General features: G+C 42.9%; 2 protein-coding genes across 2 annotated transcripts in view; one reads left to right on the top strand and one right to left on the bottom strand.

Moving 5' to 3' along the window:
- Nucleotides 1–851: 851 nt before the first annotated feature.
- The window catches only part of ST8SIA3 (ST8 alpha-N-acetyl-neuraminide alpha-2,8-sialyltransferase 3), an 83,812-nt gene continuing 61,682 nt past the window's right edge, over nucleotides 852–22,981 (bottom strand). The window contains exons 4-5 of the mRNA XM_082243579.1: nucleotides 1,097–2,176; nucleotides 852–986 (exon numbers count right to left, since the gene is read on the bottom strand). Coding sequence (XP_082099705.1) covers nucleotides 1,894–2,176 — 283 coding nt within the window. The 3' untranslated portion in view covers nucleotides 852–986; nucleotides 1,097–1,893. The remainder of the gene's footprint in view (nucleotides 987–1,096; nucleotides 2,177–22,981) is intronic.
- LOC309569346 (putative nuclease HARBI1) lies at nucleotides 15,110–16,390 on the top strand (the record flags this gene model as incomplete). Its single annotated transcript, XM_082275137.1, has 3 exons — nucleotides 15,110–15,827; nucleotides 15,909–16,276; nucleotides 16,364–16,390. 3 exons carry the CDS (start codon nucleotides 15,110–15,112, stop codon nucleotides 16,388–16,390), a joined length of 1,113 nt encoding a protein of 370 aa, XP_082131263.1.

The raw sequence follows: 22,981 nt of genomic DNA, 5'->3' as shown, positions 1-22,981 counted from the left end.
GATGTTCTTTTTGGGAGTGTGACAGCGCTGTACAGTGTTGGAAAGGGCTTTGTATCACCAGAGTTCTCACCCAGGAAAGTTTAGGGCAGGTGTCAAACTCAATTTAATCGAGGGCCAAGTCAGCATTATGGTTGCACTTAAAGGGCAGGTTGTATCTGGAACACTATGTACCTACTCAGTTACATAGGAGTACTCAGGAGTACGCAGCATGCAGAGTTCAGGAGTGCGCTATATACAGAGTGCAGAGTTCAGGGATGTGCTGTGTACAGAGTACAGGGTTGAGGAGTGCGTTGCACACAGAGTGCAGGGTTTACGAATTTGCTACATACAGAGTACAGAGTTCAGAGCTGCGCTACGTACAGAGTGCAGGGTATAGGGGTATGCTATGCAAAGAGTGCCTCTACTACCCATGTATTCAACTCTAGTACTTCCCTGTGTAGGTGGCTCTGCTTTTTTTTCATGGATAGTATAGGACCCACTGATAATGGGGTACTTTGACGCAGTAGTGGGCTTGAGCACGATATGGCCATATGGTGGGACCAAACCCCCATTTTTATTTATGGACTCTCTTCAGATTTGGTAGTAATTTCTTTTGCATTTGCGCGCTATTCTTTTTTAATATAGGTGGCTCTGCTTCGCCTTGCAGGGAGATTGCTCTCTCCATCAGATTCTGAAGGTCTGTCCCCGCTGTGTCTTACCCTGAGTGTGTCCAGGAATGTTGGAGCCTCTGAGAACAAAGCTTTCCCATAGCTGTGACAATGATGAGTGGGAGCAGAAGCCGGAGTGGAAGCATGGAGTTTTGCCACATTCCGGCTGCAAAATTGGGTAGTAGGGGCACATGACAAGGCCTGCGGGCCTTGTGTTTGACATATGTGGTTTAGGGGATCCAGGGTGCTGGCCTCATACAGAGAAAACTGCTTTTTACATTCCCTCAGAGGTTGCTAAAACCTGGTTTGGGACCTGTTGTCTGGAGACTTTGAAGAGACCTGGGAGGACTAAAGTCTCCAAAACCTGGACCCAAAATTGGAGACTTCATCCCTCCCAATTCTCTACAAAGCCTCCAGACTCTAGGCCCAGACTACCAACTTTTACCAACCTTCGAGGAAACTGAAAAACTAGTGAACGTGGAACAGATTGACCTACATAGAGCAAAGTTGCTGCCACGTCCCTAGATTTTTGCAGCAAAATCACAATAAAATGTAATTTGTTTTATATTAGATGTTGTGTGATTTTGTTGCAAAAAGTCCCAAGGGGGAAACACCAGTTTCCTCTGAAAGAGACAAGAACCCTTGAGCCCCTCAACTTGCTTGGATGAGTATCCTGAGTGACACAAAACCCTTTACACAGTTTGGCACGGCGCAGCACTGTCGCATGAGTTTTTCCTCATCTCTGGTTCCTGTGACAACCCAAAATTTAGAATTTGCCTTTACTCTGTTTACCAGAGAAAAAAGGACTTCAGAATCAATTTCCACAGCCTTCCACAGCTTTGCAAAACTAAAAAAAGTTTTGGCTTTGCATACACCATAAATATCAGTTGTGGCGGGCTTGTACCTTTAATGATGATCGCAGCGGAATATCAGAATGTAACAGATATTCCAAACTGGTAATAAAATACAAGAAATAACTACTTAGCAGCATATGGATTTGAGATTTTTTTTTTTGTTTTCTATAAAATACTTTCAACCATTGTCATTCTTTGAAAACGGATCATTTCTCGGTCGCTAACCTCTAACAAATACATTATGAGGAATGGGTAAAAGATTCTACATTCTATGTCATGAAGTACATTTTTGATTGTTTTGATTTGGATTTTTTTTTGTTTGTGTTTGATGACTATTCAATTACATTTGGGCACTTTTAGAACAATGGCACTTCATGTTTCCGGTTTTGTTTTTAGGCACAATGTGACAGCGTTAACCTTGTTAGTCCTTCACGGTGCATCTTGTAGAGCAATTTGAACTCGGCAGGAAGTTGGTGGGACTCCTGCCATTTTGTGGTGAATTTTGTTCCTTTTTTGTCATAGTAATGGTATGGTAGATCCTTCCCGTTATTTGGGTCCCACCCAAAGGGCCAAAATCCATAAAGGTGTATTTCGTCACAAATAGATGAGGCCAGTGTATACATCAGGATACCGGTGCTCAGTCTTTTAGGTGATAAATGTTTGTTTTTCCAATACCTACAGAAAGAAAAAAAAAATGTTAGATGTAGATTTCTAGCTCTAAATCAATTATGTATTTTGATGTAAGGATCCAAATGCACAAGAAGCCTTAAAAAAATATACCTACAAAAGACTACCATTTAAATTAAGCAAAAGCTTGCAGTTCTTTGCACTTTTGCTTTCCAGCATTTAGGTTCTTGGTTCTATACCTACCATGGACACTATCAGTATGGAGTGGTTGGTTCCATTCTCACCAAGGATATTACCTGTATGGGGGGCTTGGTTCTATTCCCACATAGGATACTATCTGTATGGAGAGATTTTTTCTATTCACACCAAGGATACTATCTGCACGGACTGCTTGGTTCTATTCCCACCAAGGATACTATCTGCACGGACTGCTTGGTTCTATTCCCACCAAGGATACTATCTGCGTGGACTGCTTGGTTCTATTCCCACCAAGGATACTATCTGCGTGGACTGCTTGGTTCTATTCCCACCAAGGATACTATCTGCGTGGACTGCTTGGTTCTATTCCTATATAGGATATTATCTATATGGGGAGCTTTGTTCTATTTACACCAAGGAAACTATTGTATAGAGTGCTTGGTTCCATTCCCACATAAAATACTATCTGTATGGAGTGCTTGGTTCTATTTCCATCAAGGATACTATCTGTTTGGAGCACTTAGTTCTATTCCCACATAGGATACTATCTGTATGGAGTGTTTTGTTCTATTGCCACCAAGAACACTAAATGTATGGAGTTCTTGGGTCTGTGTTGACCAAGGGTACTATCTGCACAGTGTTTTGTTCTATTCCCACCAAGGAAACTATCTGTATGAAGTGCTTGGTTCTATTCACACATAGAACACTATCTGTATGAAGTGCTTGGTTCTATTCACACATAGAACACTATCTGCATGAAGTGCTTGGTTCTATTCACACATAGAACACTATCTGCATGGAGTGCTTGCGTCTATTCCCACATAGAACACTATCGGCATCGAGTACTTTTGGTTCTTTTGCGCAATCTGAATAGAGTGCTTGCTTCTATTCTGACCAAAGATGCCGTCTTCATGTGGTGCTTGGTTTTATTCCCACCAAGGAAACTATGTGCATGGAGTTTTTGCTCTTTTCCCACCAATAACAATGTCTGTATCTTTATTATATGGTGTAAGGTTATTTTTGCCACAGAGGACACTATCGCCATGGGGTGCTTGGTTCTGTTTCCACCAAGGAAAATATCTGCATTGAGTGCTTGGTTCTTCTTCCACCAAGGACACTGTCTGTATGGGGTGATTGGGCGTATTCCCACCAAGGAAAATATCTGCATGGAGTACTTGATTTTATTGCCACTAGGGACACTTTCTGTATGTGGAGCTTTATTCTGTTCTGAACAAGGACACTATCTGGATGTGATTCTTTTTTTTTTCTGACCAAGGAAACTAAGTGCATGGGGTATTTGATTCTTTATCAATAAAGGTCAATATCCGCATGGAGGGCTTCGTTCTATTCTCACCAATAGCACTATCTGCATTGGGTGCTTGAGTCTATTCCAACCAAGAAAACGACATGAATTGCTTGGTTCTATTCCTACTATGGACACGATGGGGTTGATTTACTAAAACTTGAGAGTGCGAAATCTGGTGCAACTTTGAATAGAAACCAATCAGCTTCCAAGTTTTGTGTCACAGCTAAGTCGAACAAGCTGAAGTTAGAAGCTGATTAGCTACCATGCGCATCTGCACCAGATTTTGCACTCTCCAGTTTTAGTAAATCCTCCCCATGTGCATGGGGTGCCCGGTCCTTTTTTTTTTTACCACTGACATAATCTGCATTGGGTGATTGGTCTTATTCCCTCCAAGGACACTATCTTCATGCAGTGTTTTAATTTTTGTTCACCAAGAACACTAACTGCATGCAGTGCTTGGTTTTATTCCCACCAAGGGCACTTTCTGCATGTTGAGCTTTATTGTATTCTGATCAAGGATACTATGTGCATGTGATACTTGGTTCTATTCTGACCAAAGAACTACCTACACGTAATGATTGGTTCAATTTGGACCAAAGACACTTTTTGTATGTGGTGCTTGAATCTATTCCCACCCATGACAATATCTGCATGACCTTTATTCCACGTTGGCTTGGACTTCTTACAACAATTCAAAGGGTAAGGGTGGATTATATGTACTCATTTCTGACTCATTTGTACTCATTTCTGACTTCCTTACAAATATACCCATTCTCTGGTTTCAGTGCTTTCACTGGCAAAGCTCAAGCATATAGATTAAAAGAGTGAAGTCCCCCCTTGATGCTGGGGAATTACTCTATTGATGCCACCACAATTGCACCGGAGACTCGGCTCTTTACACCCTTTCTATGTTGCTGGATACTTGCCCCGGTGGACGGATGGGTTGATACCCTTTTATGTATAATACTTGGCTTACTGAGTTCTGCTGTACTATGTTATATGGCCTTTCTGGCCTCTCTTTAAAACCTAATAAAATATTTATGAAACTAAAAAGATTGAATTCAGAGAGCCTATTGTTTTTTTATCAGCCAGACTGTATGGCAGAATCAACTATTTCACATTAAAAATTTCTAAATAATAATCCCTGTAAAAGAAGACTGGTAATACTTCTTCATCGAACAGCAAATCGTCACTTCACTCTCTCACTGAGCTACAGCCTCCCACAGAATCCTTAGCGTCTGACACTTTCAGTTGGGTCAAAGGCCTGGAACCCCCACCATAAGGATAAGGGACGATTCTATCCTCCAGCCCCTATGACACTACATGACACACTACTGATGCAGGGCCTGATGGGAGAAACCACAATGCACAGCAGGGGGGCAGAGAGGTGACACATTTGGAAGAGTGTTGGATGCAAAAGATTCTTCAGCAGCCAAAGCTCTTCAAGCTTGGCGGTTCAGACAGTAGGACAGGTGAATATTAAATATTTTTTGCTTTTTAATCTTCATAAAGCACCCTTCATAGTGTGTTTCCATCTCTTTACTGCATTCCTATACACAAGGAGGACAGAGATTTGACAAAAAACCCGGGAGCTGGAAAGAGAGCCTCACTGGTTCCTCCCCTTCCTTGGACGCGGGCCGCCGGAGTGGCCACGTCATCTCCCTTGCCCTGCTGCATTATTGTCTCCATCCTGTGAGCAGCCATCTTCTTGGTGGGCTCTAGCCTTACTACACACCACACTGATGTGTGTCTTTCCTGCGGGACACCAACAGCTGATCCCAGTGAGCCTTCCGGCTTAGTATGTGAAGCTCGAGCCTGTTTCCATCACAAGTGGTGGGCCCTCCATTTAATGTTTGAGGTGGGTTAAGACTTGGGCTTTTACCTTTTATATAAGACTGTGTTGTTCACACATGACTGTGTTTTTATCTGGACCGTGTGCTTTATTTATGGCCACACAATAAATGTTACTTCATGGTTTAAATCATGGGTGTCCAACCTTTTGGCTTCTCTGGGCCACATTGAGAAATTTTCTCGGGCCGCATCTAAAATATATACAATAGTTAAGGTATATAAGTAATAAAATGCCGCCACACCCTTCCCGCGCTGCCGCACCCCCTGCACTAATTTAACACAACTAGAGGATGATCAAATGAAATGGAATCAGTATACAGAGGCTTACATCTTCTGAGAGATATTAAGGGAACACTCCAACCACCATGACCACTTCAGTGATTTGAAGAAGTGGTTAAAGACAGAAACACTGCACATGCTCTCCCCCCCCCCTCCAAAGCAGCCTCTGCCTACCGTTAGTTGGAAGCCGCTGTGGCCATGCCCCCGACCCGACTTCCTTCCTCCCCAGCAAAAAAAAAAATTCAGGTGGCAGTGGGCCGCATTGCCTGGGGTTCTGGGCCGCATGTGGCCCCTGGGCCACAGGTTGGACATGCCTGGTTTAAATAGAAGCAAGTTTTATATGTTTATTCATCATCCTCCAATATTGTTTCTCATGGATACCTTGACTTTACAAGTGTACAGCATATAACCAATATAGGAGGACATGGTGGCACCTAAAAACCCATCAAACCTTAGCAAAGTTGGGACAGGCTGACTCCTTGTACAGTATCTAAACTACTGTTGTCACAGGATCAGAGATGGGAAATCCACCAGAGGGCAGATTACACAGATACGTAGAGGACAAATCTGCGCTTAGAACAAATGGAAAAATAAAACATTAAAAATAAAGGCAGCTAGCACAATAGGTAAGATTACACACCATAAATCACATATATATAAAAAAAAAGGCAGTTCCAATATAAATGAGTATTAGTCATAGTCCATAAAATAGTCCATAATGAGAAGATGAGCAGAAAGAATCCTCCAACATCAGTGAATAGGATGGAAAACGATTCATCAGTCACCACGTGGATATATAAAAATCTGTTTACCAGATGGAATTGACCCTCAAATTATAGAGGTCAAAACCAGCGGAGATCAACTAGATCAGGGAACCTCAAACTACGGCCCTCCAGCTGTTGCGGAACTACACATCCCATGAGACATTGTAAAACTCTAACATTCACAGACATGACTAGGCATGATGGGAATTGTAGTTCGTGAACAACTGGAGGGCCGTAGTTTGAAGACCCCTGAACTAGATGCAACACTTGATGTATAAAAGGCAATGTGGTGAACCAAAGGACATCTCTCTTCACCCCGGAGCTTTGACACCTCAGGATAGAAAGACAAACCGCATTGACTCAGACCTGTTTACTGCCCAATTCGAGAGTGGCACACCTAGTCATATGATCCACCGCCGATTGGGACATGCAGTACACTATAAAGTTTGGGATCAGATTCATGTGACCCCCCATTACAGGTAGTCAACACCAGTTTAGGAAGATTTTCCGGTTCATCAGGTGCAATAAATATCCTTGCAGCCGCCTCTTATCCAGCAAGTCCCACAAGACAGTCGGGAAAGGAAAGCCAACTTGGGCTTTTACCTTTTAAATTAGACTGTGTCGTTCACACATGACTGTGTTTTTATCAGGACTGTGTGCTTTATTTATGGCCACACAATAAATGTTACTTCATGGTTTATATAAAAGCAAGTTTTATTCGTTTATTCATCATCCTCCGATTTTGTTTCTCATGGATACCTTGACTTGACATGTTGGCACCTAAAAACCCATCAAACCTTAGCAAAGGTGGGACAGGCTGACTCCTTCCAGGGATGTCCAAACTACGGCCCTCCAGCTGTTCAAGAACTACAATTCCCATCATGCCTAGTTATGTCTGTAAATGTCAGAGATTTACAATGCCTCATGGGACATGTAGTTCTGCAAAAGCTGGAGGGCCGTAGTTTAGACACCCCTGCCCCGGCTTATACAGTATCTAAGCTACTGTTGTCACAGGATCAAAGATGGAAAATCCAGATTACACAGATAGGTTGGATTATATGCCCCCATCAATCATATAAATATGTAGGAAAATCACAGACTAGTAATACAAGTTAATCAACTTTTCAGCTCAAACCTTGGAGACAGGGGAAATCTATCTGCTGTGGTTCAGGACAATACTGAGGACCAAGAGGAGGATCAAAGACTATGCAGTGCCCTGCTCTTTAGTCCAATACTCTTCTTCTATCCAAGTCCTAATTTGATTTGCTATTAGCTGGGTTTATTTGATATTTCATAACCAACGTCAACCATTTTGGCATTCCCTGCTATGGTTTCCTCAAGCCATGGCAAGAAAGACTCAATAAAGGTCGAGCAATGAAATTAAGAGCCACTATGTGAAAGGACTATAAAATCGTAATAGATGGATTGTTGTAATAAAAACTGGCAAATCTGATTTGGAGGGCTTACACATCTTGATGAAATGCCAAATCTTATTTAAAGACTGCAGCTAGAATCTGACAATGGTTAAGCAGTGTATGGCGATATAATTGGAGATTATTAATGTGTCACATAGCGGTTTGTCAGTTTGCAGCGTATATGGAGATATCAAAGAAACTATAGGTGTCAGACATTATTGCTGTGTTCACAGAAAGCTCTTATGAGCAATAAAACATATATTTAAAGGGGGGGAATATCTTGTTTGTATGGGATTTTGGTCTTTAAATGTGCCTTAAAATACATGGATATGTAAGGACAAAAAAAATCATATCTCAGCTTCAATATCACACACATAGTTTTATAGCACCAGAGCTGTGCTGAAATGCTATTGAAGACAGAACGCTGGATACCCTGAAATGTTATCTGCACATATCTGTCTTAAGGCTAAACCACACTTAAAATGGAGCTAAACTGTATCTGAGCACCACAAATTGAAAACACTATTTAATTAATTTTTAACCACTTGACCTTCGGTAGGTTTTACCCCCTTTGTAATCAGACTATTTTTTGCTATTCAGCACTGCGCTACTTTAACCACTTGCCAACCAGGCCATAGCCAAATGATGGCTACAGCGCGGTCGGCTTATTCTGGGAGGGAATACGATGACGTCCTCTCAGAATATCGCTTCCCGCGTGCCCCCTTGGGGCGCACACGGAAGTGTCCATGTTAGCCGGATCCCTGGGGCGCGGCGCATCATGGATCGTGGTAAATGGCCAACGACAGCGGCTCTTTACCACATGATCGCTGTGTCCAATGACGGAGCGATCAGTTGTCAACAAACCGGCGCATGTTCGGTTCAGTTCTTCCCTCTCCTCGCACTCTGTACACAGCCATCGGTACAGCATGCGAGGAGTGGAGAGAGTCTGCTCACCCCTGTCTCCTCCATGCCTCAATCGTGCCTCAGTCATGCCTCAATCATACCTCAGTCATGCCTCAATCATACCTCACTGATGCCTTAATCATACCTCAGTCATGCCCATCTGTGCCTCAATCATGCCCATCCAATTCCTCAATCATGGCCATCTGTGCCTCAATCATGTCCATCCATGCCTCACTTATGCCAATCTGTGCCTCATTCATGCCCATCTGTGCCACATCCATGTCCCATCTGTGCCCACCCATGTCGCCTCAGTGCTCATCTGTGGCTCATTTTCATGCCCATCCATGCAATATCAGTGCTCATCCGTGCAACATCCATGACACGTCAGTGCTCATCTGTCTCACATCCATGCCCCATCAGTGCTCATCCATGCAACATCCATGACACGTCAGTGCTCATCCGTCCCACATCCATGCCACGTCAGTGCTCATCCGTGCCACATCAGTGCCAGACTCATTACGCCTCCTAGATTATGCGTTGGTGTGTTTGCTTTCAAAAATTGGGACATTTTGTGGGTGTTCCCATTGTCCTGGTGTTTCAGGGCCTTCAAAAGTGTGATAGGTTGTCAGGAAATTATATATGCAATTTATGCTCTTAGAACGCCTGGAGGTGCTACTTGCGTGTGGCCAGGCTGTGCAAAAGTCTCACACATGTGGTATTGCCATACTCAGGAGGAGTCGCAGAATATGTTTTGGGGTGTTGTTGCAAGTATGCCTATACAGTGTGTGAGAAATAACTTGGTAGTATGACAATTTTGTGAAAACAAAAATCTTCATTTAGCAAAGAATTGTGGGAAAAAAATTACCGGTACAACTTCAAAAAACTCACCATGCCTTTTACTAAATACCTTTGAATGGCAACTTTCCAAAAAGGTGTCTTTTGGGAGGTATTTTTACTTTCTTGACTTGTTATTGTCTCAAGAAATGAGATAGTCACCATAGCTTGTAGTAGACCTTCACAAAGACCAAATAATATATACTTATTTTTTTTACCAAAGATATTGGTCTGGTTAGGAAGGGGGGTTTAAGTCCCCAGTGGGTAAGTGGTTAACTAGCAATTGTGTGATCATGCAACACTGTACACAAATACATTGATATCATTTTTTTTCTCACACAAATAGAGCTTTCTATTGGTGGTATTTGATCACTGCTGCATTTTTTTATTCTTTATTATATAAATGAAAAAAGACTGAAAAAGTTGACAAAAAACCCAATGATACCCAAAAAAAAACCCCAATGACAAAAAAAAAACAACAAATGATTCTAGTGAATTAATTGTGCTAAAATATACCCTGGATGTGACATGCCTTATAGACAGTTAGGTGATATATATATAATGATAGCCATGTATAAACCAGATCCCCAGACCTCAGACTAGCCCTCCAATTTAGAAATGATATAAGCCATTGCCACCCAGGGTATGCTGAGACTTGTAGTTCTAAACACAGTCTTACATATCAACACCAGCACCCCCCCATAATTCTTTCCATGGTGTCACTCCACATATTGGCAGGCTCTCTTGCACAGCTGCACTATTGGGGGGTGTCCTTGCTGCAGTGCTCTCCGACCTGCTAGTTTCAGTTGGCACAGGTTGTCATAGGTCTGCCCATCATTGCCACATACCTGATAATCATACTTGCACTGGCACGTCCCCTCTGTGCCCCCCTTGTCGGTCGGTGGCTTTCAGTGTAGAGTGTTCCCACAGGGCGGGTCCCCTTCCCGGCCACAGGGCTCTCCTTTCTCCGTGGCACAGATCAGGCAGCAGTTGCAGCGAACCCAGGACAGCCCTCACCTGGCTCCAGCTCACAGGGGATCATGTGAGTGTGCGGATTCTGCAGTCCCAAGGCTGGGTCCAGGCTCTCAGTAATCTGGTCAGTGGCTGGCTGTGTGTTGGGTAAGTCCCCGACTCCTGTGCCAGCCCGGCTGCCCCTGCTGTAGGCTGTAGTTCATAAAAGATGCGGGAGAGTATCCCGGGGGTGGATGAGGCTCCGGGCGAGGGAGCTGCAGCAGAGAACCCAGTCTAATATGGATCCTGATTTTGGTCTGAGAGCTGACCCTGGGACCAAGGGAATTTGGAGCTGAGGATCGTATAAATATTGGATCAATATGTCTATGTGACCCCCTATAATCAAGGGGTCATATACTTCTGGTAAGAAGTACCTTGCTTGAACACTTAGGCGAAAGTGTGGAGGTGGAGGCGTTTTACACTGCTATCAAGTCTATGCTTTTATCATATTTATTGTCGCTGCTTCATGGACTTTTATTGATATTTATTGTCGCTGCTTCATGGACTTTTATTGATAATAAGCAATTATAGAGACTTTTTTACCCTATACATCCACATTAATATTTAATATTTATTTGCACGAGCACTTTGTTGTTTGGCACATGTTGAGCGCAATATACCAATATTTTTTAAACATTGTCACAGCACTTTAGCTTTTTGTTTGCAGCTCACAGGGGGGAAGAAATTCCCCAAAGAATTTAATTTCATTGTGTTTTTCACATGGCTATTTAGCCCCATTATATATTTATTTCTTTTGCGCAGTTTCTTTGGTTTGTCACCATTTTTTATACATAAAAGATGCCACCGCAATGTCACCAGACCGGGCTGGCCTGGGAACTGTGCATGCGCAGTTCCAAAATGGCCCATGACCATATTTCTTAGGGGCAAAAGCCATCCAATTTACAGACAGTTGGCAACCCTGCTCCACACTTGCCCTCAGCTTATTTCCACTCGCCTAATGCAAGCAGGTGAGTGGAAATTTTGAGGGCTGCTGTTTATATCCATGTAGAATATTTGGTCAAATAAAATATATTCACAAATTAAAAAAAGAATCATAACAAAAACGTTATTCAGGTCCAACAAAGTTCTAAAGCTGTTTATTTTGAGGTAGATTTTTGCAGCACTGTCTTGTTACCTAAAAGCTTCTCTATATATGCCGCTACTGTTTGCTCTCAGCATGCCACTGCATAGGAAAGACCTGTATGTATGCAACTATAATGCCAGTCCACAACAGCAGCCAGTGGTTTCCACAGATAATGTCATCTAACAACTTTCTGCGGTCTGGCTTGTGGTGCATTGTGGGCTCTCCCTAAGGTGCTCTGTGTGTGGCTAAATGATTTGTGTTTGACACCAAACGCATGGGGAACTATGGATCACAACATTAGCAAAGAGGCTGTTGGCAGGTAAAGAATCCACAAAACAATAAATCACATTCTGTAAATTAGTAAATCTGTGTAGGCTTCCCACGTTTCTTGTATTTGCGTGCCGTAATTCACATGCCTAAGCTGTATACGCGTTTAGCATTGAAACTGTATTTTTCACTGAGCAGAGTCTTGGCAAAAACACCTCTAAACCTTTTTTTGTCACATTAAAAGTGTGAGAAGCGATTTTCAAGGTGTGAAGACAATTAAACTAACACAAAAGAGTAAAAAGCTTCCTGCTCCTGGAAGCCGTCTTGGACAACTTAAGCAAAATCCTCGTCTGTAATTGTCAACAGGTTCAGCTGGTGACAACCATTAACCTATCTATGTGTTATGTTTCCAAATACACTTTCAAGATCGCATTTTCTTTTTTTTTTTTTTTTTTTTTAACATAACAAAACACTTTTTACACATTAAGGTGTCCTTTTATGAAACAGAGATCAGCGGCGATCCTGGGGATCACCACTGATCTCTGACCATTAGCGGTTTACGAAACCCAGAAGATCAGCAGTGAACACATTCTCCGCTGATCTTCTCCACATGCAGTGAAGCTGTAATGAATGTGCATAGAAACGGCCAGTCTATGAAGCGCCTATGTCAGTACTTCACTGGCGATCTGTGACAAAATTCACACTCCCGGGTTCACCAGCCCAGAGCTGGAGAATCGGGGAGGTAGAAGTGAATTCGCCAGACAAATCAGCAGGAAGGAGGAAGTTTATTGACTTCCTCCTTGCCGCCAAGAGAGCTAGGGATTCCCGCTCCCTGTCTTTCAGCAACTCGTACAAAATAATACATCAGGTTAGACACAGTATATATATTTATATATATTTATATATATGCTATATTGTGTGTGTGCCTAGCTATATTTATCTATCTATCTATCTATCTATATATACACATATATACATACACGGGGTGTGTGTGTATATATATGTGTGTGTATATATATATATATATATATATATATATATATATATATATATATATATATATGTATGTATATATGTGTGTGTGTATATATATATATATATATATATATATATATATATATATATATATATATATATATATATATATATGTGTATATACAGTGTGTGTGTATATATATATATATACACTGTTGTCTATTTACTATAGGCAATTCCACTGTGCACTACAAGTGCCATAGAAGTGCAGTCACTGTAGATCTTAGGGGGACATTAACCAGTTCTGGACCAGAAGGATTTGCCCCCTTAATGACCAGGCCATTTTTTGCTATTCTGCACTGCATTACTTTAACAGACAATTACGCAGTCGTGCAACGCTGTACGTAAATAAAATCGATGTCCTTTTTTTTCCACAAATAACATAAAATAATTTAAAAAACAGATGTAATCCTTTTAGGCAAATTTTTATTCTGCTACATATTTATTGTAAAATAAAATCGCAAGAAGCATCTTTTGATTGTTTTGCGCAAAAGTTATCGCATCTACTAACTGCAGGGAAATCTTCTATGTTTAGCAGGACTGCGACATTGCGGCGGACAGATCGGACCCCTAACTGACATTTTTGACACTTTTGGGGTACTACTGCCATTAATACAGAAATCAGTACTAAAAATATGCACTGTTACTGCAATAATCTCATTGTCACGTGCCTGCAGCTAGGAGGCAAGCGCGTGCCGCCGGCAGCAGGGATACTGATGCAGTGGGCAGGCGGCTCCGATTGCCTCCTGGCACCCGCCATCGCTCTGCACTGAGAGAGAAGAATGGTCAGATGTTGTAAACACATCTGACCGTTCTTCAGTCTGACATGATGGCGGGTGTCAGGTGGCATTTAGAGCCGCCTGCCCACTGCATCAGAGTCCCCGCTGCCGGCGGCACACGCTCGCCTCTTAGCTGTAGGCACGCGACAGACGTATACCTACGGCGATTTGCGCAGGACCAGCCTGCCGCAGTATTTCTGCAGTGGGCTGTCCGAAAGCGGTTAGAGGAAACTAAGAAAAAGCATTTCTGCTTGCACATGATTGTATTATAGGAATCATGTGGGGTGCTGCCCCCCTAATCCATGTGCCTGGCCCCTAATCTACACGCAGGGTGCCAGACGCATGTATTCCAATGGTCTTTTTTTTTTTTATTTCTTCAAAACTGAGCATGCGCAAGTAGCGCTGTGCATCGTGAATGGATGGGCAATCTTCTGGGACTTGTGACGTGTCCCAGAAGATTGCAGGGAGGGGAAGAGGAGAACTTCCACTCAAGCCACCTAGGCATCCCAAGCATAAGTGGGATGGGGTACCTGTGAAATCTAGGTACCCAAAACAACCACCCCCCCCCCCCCCCCCACACAAAAAAATGACATGCCAAATGTGGCCTGGTCTGTTATCATCTGATCTCCCATAGAGGAGAGCGGGGCTCTAACAGCTCTGTCTCTGCACACAGAGCGGAGACGGAGCTCTCATCCGCCTGTTCAGCGGGTAACAGCGGATCGATCCCCGCTGAGTAAATCGGAGTCTGTCGGGCGCACCGCCCTTGTGAAAGGAGCCTTACAGCATCCCTGGTCACACGGGTATAATTGTTATACGGGTATAATTGCTAACACCCTCATGAGACACCCAGATCCCTGCCATCTGGCTCAGTCTTCCGTGGCACTGCTGAGAGCCAGAGTAAGCAACTCACTCCCACTTCCCGCTCCAGTGAGCGCTCTAGGGGACAGAGCAGAGCGCAGTGACTCACAGCCACCGCTTTCTGCTCGGTGAAGTCTGCGAGCTGAGTGATCAACTGTCACATGATCACAAATTTATATGCAATAGAGCCATTATTTTTATGTGTATGTTCTGAGATAGATTTTTCAGTACAAGATGTACTGGCATAAAAGTAGAAAAATATATTCCCGCACACACACATATATATGTATATATATATATATATATAGATGTATTATATGCATTATAGTCACCAAAAAGATCCAACGTTGTGAAATCTTATATATTTTATTATAATTATTTATTTCAGACAACGCTAATGGACATTGAGGAGACCATTTTACTGATAGCTGTAACAGCTGCAGCAGCAGCTTTTCGCATCACACAGGATAGGATCACAAATGTTAGGCTCAGACAGCCTCGTATGTTCCGGAGACGTACAGTCCTGGATGAGCTGTCTGACAATGATGTTGAGGACATGTTTCGGCTGAATCGTCAGGGGGTCATGGAGGTCTACCACCTTATAGCTGATGAAATTGAGCCCCTGACAAGGAGAACCCATGCCATCCCTGCAATGGTCAGGTTAATGGCTGTCCTCAATTATTTAGCTACGGGTAACTTTCAGCCTTCATGTGCTCGCATCATTGGAATTAGTCGTCCCAGTCTTTCTAGATTCCTGAAACTGGTTCTGAAAGCTATCAAGAAACATATGGATAAGTACATCCATTTCCCTAGAACCAATGAAGAGTGGCAAGAGGTGAAGGTTGGATTTTTCCGACAAGGAGGGATGCCAAATTGCCTGGGAGCCATAGACTGTACTCATATTGCGCTGATACCACCACATAATAGAGAGGAGCAATTCCGTAACAGGAAAAGCTTTCACTCTTTAAATGTGCAAGTGGTGGTAGACTCCCACCAGCGCATTATGAGTATCAGATCTGGGTTTCCCGGAAGTTGCCACGACAGCCATATCCTGCGGCAGTCAGCACTCTTTGAACGTTTTGAAAGAGGACAAATGCCAGAGGGCTGGCTGGTGGGTAAGTAAATTTACGTTTCTTTATTATTTATCTAAATTAATTTTTGAATATCACTTTAAATATTTTCATTTGTTATTCTAGGAGACGCAGGATATGGATGTCGATCTTGGTTGCTTACGCCTCTGTCGAATCCTCAGACTGTAGCCGAGGTTAGATATAACAGTGCACATATACGTACCCGTGCAGTTATTGAGAGGACATTTGGAATGTGGAAATCGACATTCCGATGCCTATCAAAAACTGGCGGGTTTTTACAGCACTCTCCGGAACTGGTGTCAGATATCATTATTGTATGTGCAATTCTACACAATATTGCACTTGCAAACAATGTAGACTTGCACATCAATGATGATCTGCCACCAGAAATACCGGCACTCCCGGCTGCCTCTGAAGATTCCTCAGACCTAGGGAATCGGGTCCGTCGAAGACTTATTGAGAACCATTTCAGGGTAATTATGTCATCATTTTCATGTTTATGTATATATGTTGTTGCAATGAGCTTTTTTTTCATTTAAATTAAATTTTATGTTTTCTAGGATCTACAAAGAAGGACGACTAATTAGTTTAATATTTGTGATCCTATCCTGTTCAAATGGACTTCTGGCATTGTATATGTAAGTCTAATATTTACAATGATTCCTTTATTTCATTTTTTACTTGAGGATGTAGCAGCGGGCAGGGCTCCGCCACTATCCTCTGTGCGTCAATGGACACACAGAACTGGCTCGTAAGCAAGCACACATGAGTGACCCCATAGTCAGTGGCTTGTTATAGGGCAGTGATGGCGAACCTTGGCACCCCAGATGTTTTGGAACTACACTTACCATGATGCTCATGCACTCTGCAGTGTAGATGAACATCATGGGAAATGTAGTTCCAAAACATCTGGGCTGCCAAGGTTCACCATCACTGCTATAGGGGCACTTAGTGGGAGGAGGTGCCAGAAGTGCAAGTGGGATACCCCACAAGAGAAGGATCACGGCTGCTCTGTGCAAAATCACAGAGAGCAGGTAAGTATTACTGTTTATTATGTAAAAGAAATAATTTTGACTGTAATATCATTTTAAAGGAGAAGTCAGGCCAAAGCTCTTTTCGCTATACTTCTCTTTTGTGTCAGATCACTGCACTTGGTTCTGCACTCCTGTAACCCTTATTCACCTTACAACGTGCTATACTATGCTGTTGGACGATCGTCACTGGGCCATTACATACTTTGACGGTATCCCAAATTCTATTTTGGAATCCACCAAGATTTAGTGAGGGACTGAACAAGCTGCTCACGACCTATCCACTGCTTGGTAGATACAGAGACTGGTTTAGGTGCTCGGAGGTCAAAGGTCAAAGAGTTCATATAGATATAAGCTGAAACAATGGCAGATAAAAGAATTGAGGTACACAGGTGGGGCAAAAACAGTTCGCACAGGGGGGGATTAATAGTCCAGTTGCAAATTTATGACAGTTCTTAGAAGCAATCCAAGGGTGGTCCGCAGCTCAGGGTCAGCTCATTCAAACAGAGTGAAGTCAACCCTAAACGGATAAAGGAGGAGGGAAGAGAGCCACTTGAGTGCAAGATTATGATTTTTTATGACATAAATACGTAGTAACTTACATTAAAATAAGGATGAAAGCGTCTGTCAGGTCCAAAACGGTTCCACGATGGTGAGAGGAGTCCGCACAATCCAGGGTGCCTCAGGTACAGAGCGCCAGACCAGCTGGCTGTGTGCGTCCGGGCGATCGGGCAGATCAGAAAGATGCGGCTGTGGAGGGAACCGGAAGGCGTCTGACGTCAGCAGCAAGAAACTGGCAAGATGGCTGAGGGAGCTTCAAGACGCGTTTCAGAGTCTGAGCGAGGGCCCGGGCAGGGCATGCGCACTCCTTCTTCAGTTGAAGTCAACCTGAGGCACCCTGGATTATGTGGACCCCTCTCCCCATTGTGGAACTGTTTTGGACCTGACAGACGCTTTTATCCTTACTTTAATGTAAGTTACTACGTATTTATGTTATAATAAATCATAATCTTGCACTCAAGTGGCGCTCTTCCCTCCTCCTTCATCCACTGCTTGGTGCTCTAGTGAGAGCTGGAGGGGCAGAGCAAAGAGCTGGCGACTGACAGTCACCGCTCTCTGTTCACAGAGGAATGAAACATCATTCGGCTGATGCAGCATCCACCAAGGTGATTATAATTCTATTTTTTTTAAATTGTAAACTTTTGTTTTTATAAAGTCATGTACTATGATCCTTTAAAAATATAATAATTACATAATATATTTTATAATTATGTTACAGAAGACCGGAAAAAAAGAACCTTCATTCAAAGAGAATGTATGACAAATCCTTTTTGGTCATACTTCTCCTTTGGCTCCCCAGAAGGCTATACAGTTGAAAACAGGATACAGATCACTTTTAGGTCACGTCACAGACCCTCTCAAGCCTCTGTATGGATCGAAAAAAAAAAATGTTTTTGGTCCATCCAGAGGTTAGATCAGCAGTTGGATTAGCCTCTTAACTTCACAATTAAAAAGCAATGAATTGTCATGTCAAGATTAATTTCTTTACCGTGGAGCTGGTGGGGAACAGATGATATATTAGAATGATGTTTCAATATGCTGAAGAGTGTAAATGTAATTTAACAAAAAATAAAAACCATTAATGCTAATATGTACTATAATATGTTATTAATTTAACAGATACAGAGCAGTAGAGGAAGATGTCCAAATAAGGACCTGGGCACATCAGCCACATCGCTAAGGAGGGTACTTTACTGATTAGGCTTGGAATCAAGGAATCTGAAGCAGGAAAGCTGACTGACAGCAATGAACCCTACCACAGCTCAAGATGGGTCCAAAATGTTCGACTGCAATGCACACATTTTACAGCGAACACTCCCTACCAGGACATTTAACCGTTTTCAAAGCTGTCACACTTTGATTGGCAATCAGCCATGCTGCAATAAGATGTTTTTGTTATTATATTAAAAAATTCTGACATTGGCAAAACACTGAAAAACTAAAAAAAAAAAAAAAAAAAAAATGTTACTTACGTTCACTTAATTTACTAGGATTTTAATGCAGAAATGTATTCAGTTAAATTTTTTATAAAAAAAAATAAGCAAAAACATTGTGTGTTTGATCATTTCTGATGTACTGACTGCCTATCACATTGCTAGAGGCCCAAAAATGCAAGCACAGTTCAAATACGCCCAAAATAACTACTTTTAGTGATAGTCTAAGACAGGTGTCTCCAAACTTTTTAAACAAAGGGACAGTTTACTGTCCGTCTGACTCAAGAGGGTCTAGACTGTGGACAAGGGGATTAGAAAAGGTCCCGACATCAGTGAGAATAATAAATGTCCCATCTTTACTATTAGTTGAACTAGCACCCCAGTTTTGGTGTCAGTGGGAGAAATTGATTCCTTTCATTTGTGTCACTGGGCCCCATTGTTGGTAGCATTGGGAGGAATTGTGCCCCATCTTTGGTGTACTTGGGAAGAATGCTGGCCCAGTGTTGGTGTCATTTGGAGGAATTCTGCCCTTTCATTGGCATCGGTGGATGAAAATAGTGCCCCAAGAGCAGTGTAACATCAAGCAAAGGGCCACATTTGGCCCAGAGAAACTTTTTGGAGACCAGTGATCTAAGGTATTTACGAAGTCATGTCTCGCACTCTGAATAGGCCTAGTTATAATTATAGCCCCAAATCACACACTTTACCTACAAATAAAAATAATTGTGTTTTAAATGAGAGAAAATAAAAATATTTCATTCAAATAATTTTATTTGGGAATAAAACCACACAACTCTTAACAGTGCAAATGTGCAAACAAGTAAAACATTATAAAAATTATAAAATAATTTATGATTGATCAGTGGGGCCCATCTGCTGAGACATAGACCCCACTAAGAAAAAAAGTGCAGATGCCATTTTTTTTTGCTCCTCCAGCATTTCTCTGAATAACACCTGCTGAGATTCAGCCAGGTTATTGTGCCTCCTCATTTCTGACAGCAGAGCACTTTGGTAGTTGCGCTGCTCTTGCAGTGCCTGGTCTTGGTGTTGCTGCCTCTCTTTTAAATTTTCCGCCAAAGAATTTAGCGTTTGAGCCAAAATCATAGACGCGTTGTTGTTTTGCTCCTCTCTTAGGGCCAGGAGCTCTCTTCTCCTTCTCCCTCTTGGGACTCTTATGGGACCAGGTGTTGGAGTTATATTATTATTGGTTGTCTGAAGTCTTCCTTCCTCATTAACTGCAACATAATACAAATAAAATTATTAAACATATTGGTCTACACTAAAAAAATCTAATATAATTTAAGTATTATAAGGGTTTTTAGATTTACTATTTGGTATTTCTTCATTATTAATGGGATCCCTCTGAGGTGCTTCATCAACCACAGGAGTTTCTAATAAAAAAAGGAACATGTTTGCTTATAATTCATCAATAGAAGTTATATATTTGTAATCCTTGTAAGTAATCTAATACATAGTTACCCATATTTGACGGTCCAGCCTCATTTTCAAAAGTCATGGGATTTTCAACAGGAACTACAAAAAGAAGAAAATACAACAAACTAAATGAGATTGTAAAGGTAAAATTTTGGTTTTAAATAACAAGCATGTCTATACTGACCAGCTCTGTACAATGGAACTCCACAGAACGGTCATCAACCTCCTCTTATCTCCCCACCACCCCAGCATTCCTTGCCCCTCCTGTCTGTACAGTGCCCCCACGGAAAGCCTGTTCCAAGGGGATTACTTGTGCATGCTTGCTCCCGAGGCCCCATGCTACGTCCATTAAACAGACAGTAGATTTGGCCCTGCCCCTGCTTCATCATCAAAGGGTTTGATTGACAGCAGTGGGAACAAATGGCTCCCAAGTGCCCAAGTAAAGCCAGTGAGTCCCAAAATTGAGGGGAGACAGGACCTGCAGACATGCACAGCGCTTGTTCGAATGCGGGCTAAGGTAAGTAAAATGGAAGGGGGGGGGGGGTGAGGGGGGATGCTGATGCCTAAACATGTTTTAAAGCGGAGTTACAACCTCAAAATCGATACAGTCTATTTTGGGCCATCCGCTTGCTAAGGGGAACCTGAAAAAGAAATGGATAATGGTGATTTTTTTTTTTGGGTCACTTACCTTATTATAGAAGAAAATATACTCACGTTCCTTCCACTTCCTCCCTCTGCGGCCGCGGCCCGCGCCGTCACTTCCAGTTTGCGATGATTCCTGGGAGCTGAACTTTATCGCTCCCAGGAATCAATTCGCCTGCACCGGCCTCGCTCGTCACTTCCGGTCACTTCCGATGCAGGCGCGGTATTCACTGCTAGACAGCTTCTGGGCATGCCCAGAAGCTGTGCAGGGATGCCGCGCCTGCACTAGAAGTGAAGAGCGGGGCCGGTGCAGTGCATTGTGTGTCTCCGACGTCACGAAGAGGACACGCAAGAGGACATGAAGAGGGACGCTGCGGCTTCAGCTGCCCACACCTGAGATGGCAGCACTGGAGAAGAAATTTTCAAGGTAATTATTTCTTCGAAAAGGTAAGTGCGACCTGGGACAGTTCAGAAAGTATATTTTTATAGCGCTCACAGGGGGTGCTACTCTCTGTTGTTGCTGCTAGTATAAGCAAATAGTCAGGGGGGAGGCAATCAAGGCACTGGCACTTCAAGAGGCTGTAAGCTGAAGCAGCCTTGGAGGGGGTGAGATAAAAAAGGTACGAGTGCCTGTTGGTATGAGCTGAGGGCATTGGGCTGACCTCGATTCCGAGAAGGGGGGGGGGGGAAATCCGGGTATGAACAATCCACTGTTTTTCAGGTGGAGGGGGAGGGTGAGGGTAGGCGGCACTCCGGGCTGCTATCCGGGTGAGCGAAGCAGCTCAATGTTTGTCATAAAAGAAGAGGGGAAAAAGCGCCAATGGAGTGCAAATTAAAAAGAGTTTTATTAAAACAACAGGTTATGGTGACTCAGTTCTGAACTCACTTCTGTACAGTCACTGTGGTGCCCCCCGTGATGTGATCAGGTAGCTCGGTGCCTGCTCTAGGTCCTGGTGTGGTCCAATCGTCCGGGAGAAGTCCGGGGGTAGTCTCAAGCGACTTCCGGGTTGGATCAGCATAGGAGCTGTAGAGAGCTGTGGTGGCTGCGTCCGGTGGCTGCGTCCGGCTCGTCTGACGTCTGACAGCTCCTATGCCGATCCGACCCGGAAGTCGCCTGAGACTACCCCCGGACTTCTCCCGGACGATTGGACCACACCAGGACCTAGAGCAGGCACCAAGCTACCTGATCACATCACGGGGGGGGCACCACAGTGACTGTACAGAAGTGAGTTCAGAACTGAGTCACCATAACCTGTTGTTTTAATAAAACTCTTTTTAATTTGCACTCCATTGGCGCTTTTTCCCCTCTTCTTTTGGGACAGTTCAGAGGCTATCCATTATGGAATGTACTAGCCCAGACTGTCCCGGGTTAATTTTTTAGCTCCAATTGACCCCCCGAGGCCGGAACTCCGCTTTAACTCAATACAAGGAATGTGTTAAGGTTAAAAATGTTTAGGCTATAACAACATTGAAACATCTTCAAATTGTAGCACGGATTTGGTTATTTTTTAAAGATATTATTAATGATATACATGAGGGCATTTTTCACTTACTATTGGTGTTATCAGAATCTTCTGCATTTGAAATTGTTGCAATGATTGCAGTGTTGTCTGTAAATAAAACAAACATATAAAAAATTATTTGGTTAACATTAATCAGAATATAAAACAAGTCCGTTAGAATACTGATGATAAGGCACCTCTGAAATATGTGGACCATAACGACCTATGTAATTGTACCATCTGTGAGACAAATATAAACAATATAGATATATGCCATGTAATGCTACCCCCAAGGAGCCACTTGCGATATGCCCAGGATTCTTTGGCCAGTAGATGGCCCGCAGTCAGGCCCACATGCACTTTCACACATACACATGCACTTTTTAGTGCCAGCTCCTGTCCCAAGCGGAGTGATACAAACTACACTTCACCTTTTTTTCTGGCTAGCGGTCTCCAGACTGCTGCAAGCAGCAGGAAGAAGAGATATTTACAATGGGCATAATAGTATAGGCCGGTGATGGTGAACCTTCGCACCCCAGATGTTTTAGAACTACATTTCCCATGATGCTCATGCA

Source organism: Pelophylax lessonae (assembly GCF_965119305.1).
Source record: "Pelophylax lessonae genome assembly, chromosome: 1".
NCBI lineage: Eukaryota > Metazoa > Chordata > Amphibia > Anura > Ranidae > Pelophylax > Pelophylax lessonae.
This window is presented reverse-complemented; position numbering and strand designations above follow the sequence as displayed.